We start from the raw sequence: 6191 nt of genomic DNA, 5'->3' as shown, positions 1-6191 counted from the left end.
ATTTTTTTTTTAGAAGTTTTCAGTGTTGCTTATTTAAGTTTATTTGACATTTCATGACAGACTGAGCATTTCTCTTGGTTCAGATTGGAAAAACCCAGAGGTCATCAGGACAAGACCACATTTTATGTGCATAAGTCAAGTCTAATGGCTCAGTCTGGTAATTCTCCTTAGCGTCAGACCAGGGTTTGCCTCTTTTCTAGGTGTGAAAGATTTATGTGTCTTTTACTGGCATTTGGAAACAATGTGTCCTGAAAAGTTGCCAACAATTTTACTGTAAGAGAAACGGCAGTATTTTCAGATCATTAATCAAAATGTTTCACAATGTTTTTTGACAGATTAGACGTTTTCCATCAAAGATATTGACTATGTGTCTTTGAGAGGACCTTGTAATTGACTAAATGATGGATATAATAACAAAGTGTCTCATTTGCACAGTGGAAAATTTGTGGGGGGTTTTTTGGTTTTGTTTTTTTTTTATAATAGCTAGACATTTTACATTTCACTTCCTTTGAAAAGTTGGTCTTCAGAAAAGGCTTGGTTTACAACAGTTTATTGTGGAGTTTTTTTTACTCTTGGCTCTGTGTGATGTCAGTTACAGCAGATATACTCAATATGGTTATCTCAGGCACACAGCTCTGACTCTGAGCACAGAAGCCCCACCCACTCTGTTCAAACCTTTTGTTCATGATACAAGCAGCCAATCAGAAGAAAGCTGGCTTCTTTCAAACAAATCACATTGACCTGCTGGAACGAGTAGGTCTACTTTTATAAATGGCCTCAGACTAAATGACAAGCATGCAAGGTGCCACTCTTTGCTCTAGACATGGTGAAATGCCACCACTCACTGCTACTGTTTATGCAGTTGGCAGCCTAGCATGTCATGTTTTCTTTTCTTTGCCACAGTCCTAAGGCTGTCTAATCCCATGAGGGGGAGACCCTGTCTAAACACACGCCTGTCCCTGCACAGGGTCCACAGCTCGGCCCCACTTACACTAACATACACACAGGGTGGACGCCCTGGGAATGTTTGGGGACAGGGTCCTGTCAGCCCCTCAGTGCTAACAGACTGGCTGGCTCGGGTCAGGTATTTGAGAGCAATTTGGTTTTTTTTAAATGTCTTTCATGCTTTGTGCACAATGGTTTTTGTGTGAGAACAAAACAAGAGAAAGAAAACTCTTGCTGGTCAGGCATGTGCATAAAAAAACTCCAACAGAGCAAAAAAACAAATCTGCATTTCAGGACATTCTCTATGTAGTTTTCCGCTACATGGGAATTCACTTTTCAGAAATCTTTCATGAATCTTGAGTGGTTGCACTGCAGTGTCTTTCACTTCATCCCCTGCCCATCCTCTTGTCTGATGCGTGAGCAAATCCTCTCTGGGGAAGACAGAATAACGAGCACTGAGGTGGTGGCACGGTGCTTTGAAGTTGCCATAATGTTGGCTTGCAGCTCAAACTGTGGCATAGATGCTGCCTTGTACACAGGATGAATGAGTGCTGACAAAAGGGTCAAAGTGAGCAGATTCCAGTCCTCAGAGCTGCTGAAGAGTGCCATGATGGCTGCTTTTCTCATACCTCCACTTTTGGGAAGGACGGATTAGGAACAAGATTTCCAAATACCACAGATTTTTCTTTTGTGCCCCTAGCCAACCAGCATTATTGACAATAGGATTGAATCTTTGAAATGCTGTGAACTGCTTGGATTTATGGGTCAGTTAGAGCAGCAAAAAGGACTGAGTATTAAACCTCAATCAGTTTTTGGTTAAGACAGAGTGTGTCTGTTAGATGTAAGTGGCTGGTTAAAACTAAAGAGTTTTCCATACCAAGAAATATGGCTTTACTTTACTTCCAGCCCACAAATCTGTGGATACGCAAGGAGCTGTGAAACATTCCTTCATGTAATCTTTCTGCCTGTGTGTATGCATGTGTAAAATAGCGATCACCGTCTGTCTTTGTGCGAGTATGTGTATGTGTGTGTGGCCCTTTTGTTGAGCCGCGCGCATCCTCAGGGGACATGCTTTCAGCTCCTCTCATTGTAATTGTAAATGTGTGAATGTGCCTCTGTGATCAGCGGATCTCTCTCTGGGAACTTGTTCGCTGGGGTCCGAGCAGCGTTTATGACTCAGAAACAACCTGTGAGAAACATCACAGGAGCTTGTCCCCCTCCCCTCGCTGCCCAGACCACTCTGTTTTATAGCTTCAAACACATTGTCCACAGGGGGTGACAGTAGAAAGACAAATGTCCCGTTTAAAGCATAGTTTCTCATTGCTGTGTTGCCGTGTCGTAAAAACAAGCAAATGATTGATACAGTTTAAACTCATATTAGCATTGTGGACTTTTGACTGAATGGATAAAAAAATGTATGAATTTATTAGTCCATCTTGTGGACAAAAAGATCATTGGTAAATTGCTGGTATTCATGATAGAACAAAACTTTTCACTAAAGGTATAATAAGAATTGTGTTTTTTATTTTTTAGGGCTGACACGGGAAACAATGAATTTAATAAAATTACTGGGAATGTGACACATTCACCACTCTGTCTACTGAAGCACATAAGCACTAATGTGATTTCTGAATTTTGGTACAGAAAGGTACCATAAGTATCTGTTCTGGTGTGTATAATATTTATATAATATAGTTTACAGGATAAAGTTACCAGATCTAAAGCAGACACCCTTTTTAGTTTACATGTTTATGTTTACTATGCATATTGAAATCTGCTAAACAGAAGTCCAGTTAATAAATAAAAATCAACTAAATAAGAAACTGGCAGCTTTTAGTATATGAATTTGTCAGTTTTAGCTCTAACACATTGGCTTGCTTTGGAAAGTAGTGTGCACATCCTCAGAAAAATGAAGAGTAAATGGTAAATAAAAATAAAGTATAATCCATAATAAAGTATAATCCAAACATCACCCTGATTAGCAGCTGAGAATCTCAGTTCTTATCATGGCTTTTATTAATACTTAAAGTATAAACCTCTTAGATATTAAATTGTTTAAATATGACAAAATGATTATCTTTCTCATAAAGAAACTGACCTCTGACCTCCCTCATCTGCTGTTTCCAGGTGCCATGATGGATTCCTAGGAAACAGGTGCCAGTTTCCTGATCCATGCACCGCTTCGCCATGTGAGAACGATGGCATGTGCCACCACACATTAAGCGAGAACAGTGTGGACTTCTTTTGCAGCTGCAGGCCAGGCTTCATAGGCCTCCACTGCCAGATTGTCAATCCCTGCACCAGCATACTTTGTCGCAACGGAGGCACCTGTGCTTTGGACAATCTCCAGAGTTACAAGTGTCATTGTCCACCTGGATGGTTAGGTAAAATAAAACAGTGCTATGATATTGAACCAATGGTTGGTTGATGATAAATAAGATTAGAAACTAGATAACTGGATAACAAAAGTAACACTCTTTGTTTATGGGTCATTTTGAGGTTGTGAAATCCCAGAAATCTGTGTCTAGCAATGTGTTTAATCTTTCACACAATATCTTTGTGCCTTCAGGTAAGCAGTGTGAACGAGCCGACCCCTGTACCTCTAATCCATGTGCCAACAGTGGACAGTGCTCCGTCATTGAATTCCAGTACATCTGCACCTGCACGCCCTTCTTCACTGGAATGACCTGCACACAGGATGTCAACGAGTGCGACATAAAGCCATCGCCCTGCAAGAACGGCGGGGTGTGCATCAACGAGGTCGGCAACTACCGATGTCAGTGCCCACCGGACTACATAGGCAAGCACTGTGAGAGCCGCTACTTCCCCTGCAACCCGTCACCCTGCCAAAATGGAGGCACCTGCATCCAGAAGGGAGAGACGAGTTACGAATGTTCCTGTGTGCCAGGTAACATTAAGCTGCATTAAAACACGTCTTAAATGATTTGATCATTTGCTGTACAATTGCTCTAAAGTGGGCCTCCTGTGCTTTTCTTCAGTCATGTAAATAAAGTGACTATGTTGAATACTGAGGTCAGCAAATTTTTTATTCTAGGCTTTTAATATTCAGGAGTTTCTTTTTAAAAAGGAATAAAATAAAGGTGTACTGTTTAAGAAGCTGTGGTAAGGTGGGATTGATCAGATCCATTAACGTTTGTGAAGTTAAAGCCACCATGACACCCCATTGAATCAAGGTTAGGTAATTCCTAAATACCAGCACTGCGAGTGGCTGATTAAGTGGTGATGTCATTTTAGGCTGGGCTGCTCCTGTGTGTGCTGTGCCCTGTGTGAGTGTGTGAGTGTATTTGTACTTTGTTGTGCACAGTGTGCGAACAAAGCAGAGCAGGAAAGCATCCGGGCTTATCGTAAGGAAATGGTCAAAGGACAACATCCTTTTCACATGATGGAGTGAAGCAGTTCTTGCTGGGACTCCGGCCCTGCCCTCCACCCTGTCACCTCCACACACACTGACTTCACCATGTTTTTTTCTGTTTCCTTCCAATTCAGAAATTCACGCAAAGAATTTGTGTGGCAACTTTCCATCCCGTCTTACTGGCAGCCTCGTCTGTTCTTTGAAAAGCCTAAAGAGAAAATAATGTGTTGGTCTCTCAGTTTTTTTTTAAGTTATTACATACATTAAAGTAATTAAAAGAAAACATCCATGTAAGTCAGGGTTGGGATCTTCTAGGGTAAAGTGACTAAATGAATTGATCATGTGTGATTGGCTGAGTCGATCGCCAGTTGGTATTTTGCAAATATTGTAAATATTTAGCCTGCAAAGCACAATTCAAAGCACACACTACTAGGAACTTGCAGAGGGAATTGTGTTACACTTGTATTAATTTCAGTTTTTTTCACATACAGAAGCATGGTAATGGCTTCAGTCACACAGGCCTAGAGATCAGTTGCAGTCACAAACCCGCATGTCATGTTGGAAGGAAGACGCCAATTTGTCAGCAAGCACTCGCAAACTACTCATCAAGTGGTAGTTAAAGTGTGAAAAGTGTGATGCAGAGACCTTTTGATGTGTTTGTTGCTGCTTGAGGACACGACTTTTACTTTGAAGGCAAACTTTCTCCTCTTACAGTTTGCACCACACTATTAAAAATGTCACTACAACTCAGAGACTAAATGGTGAATACTTGTGACCGAATAATTGCAACCATGGCAGTCTGTTAGCAACCAAACCAGTCGCAAGGTTTTTTTGTGTAGCAACCTCCGGTTGGATCCTCCAGCAACCACTCCCTAGTATCTAGGCCGGTTTGACTGAGCCCTGAATGACAATAACAAATTCCCAAAAAAAAAATCAAGTGAAAATTGAACAAAAATGCAAGGGAAACCGCAAAAAACCGCCTTTTTTTATATATTAGCAGTGGTTTAGCTTGGTTTCAGAAGCTGACTGTAAGTCGTTACGTGTTGTACTGGTTTTGCTTTGCATTTTATTTTACCCAGGATGCCAGCTGTACAGTGCAGTGGCTGCTTGTTGTGTAACCGTATAGGAGAGTGGCAGGCTTACCACAGACCTCAAAATGGTAAAGCCTCGCTTTTCTTGGGAAGGAAAAGACAGTTGACCACATTTAACTGCAAGTTTCATTCCCTTTGTTGTAAATGGGACATTGTTGTTTTCAAACCAGGAGAAATGAGAAACTAAATATTTAAAGTCTCGAAGTCTCGTTAGAAACGGCACAGTTGATGCAACGTAAACCCACACTGAAGCAAATTAATGGAGAGACGGTTTTTCTTTTTTTGTTAATGTCAGGTTTTACGGGGAAAAACTGCAGCCAAAACATTGATGACTGTCCAAATCATGAATGCCAGAATGGAGGGACCTGTGTTGATGGAGTCAACACCTACAACTGCCAGTGTAAACCAGAATTTACAGGTCTGTATGTTGTTGCTTCACTGTATGAGTCCGTGAAGAAGCCTGTCTGGGGACATACACCCACTTATCCTGGTGCTTCCACTTCACAGGCCAGCTCTGTAGAGAGGACGTCGATGAGTGCCAGCTGATGCCCAACGCATGCCAAAATGGCGGCACATGCCACAACATCTATGGCAGTTACCAGTGCGTGTGCGTGAACGGCTGGACCGGGGACGACTGCAGCGAGAACATCGATGACTGCGCCAGTGCGGCCTGCCATCAAGGGTCCACCTGCCATGACCGGGTAGCTTCGTTCTATTGTGAATGCCCCCCCGGCCGCACAGGTTTGTGGAATTTCGATCTTAGTGCATGGCAGCAGAACTTC

General features: G+C 42.0%; 1 protein-coding gene across 1 annotated transcript in view; it reads left to right on the top strand.

Annotated features, from left to right (window-relative positions):
* notch1b (notch receptor 1b) overlaps positions 1-6191 on the top strand; it is a 40392-nt gene that overhangs the window by 10197 nt on the left and 24004 nt on the right. The window contains exons 3-6 of the mRNA XM_042223447.1: positions 3073-3329; positions 3515-3853; positions 5705-5827; positions 5917-6150. Of these exons, the coding sequence (XP_042079381.1) occupies positions 3073-3329; positions 3515-3853; positions 5705-5827; positions 5917-6150 (953 nt within the window). The remainder of the gene's footprint in view (positions 1-3072; positions 3330-3514; positions 3854-5704; positions 5828-5916; positions 6151-6191) is intronic.

Source organism: Haplochromis burtoni, unplaced genomic scaffold, assembly GCF_018398535.1.
Source record: "Haplochromis burtoni strain Fernald_Lab_line unplaced genomic scaffold, NCSU_Asbu1 Contig_111, whole genome shotgun sequence".
NCBI lineage: Eukaryota > Metazoa > Chordata > Actinopteri > Cichliformes > Cichlidae > Haplochromis > Haplochromis burtoni.
Note: the sequence above shows the minus strand (reverse complement) of the source record. Positions and strands in the feature narration are given on the sequence as shown.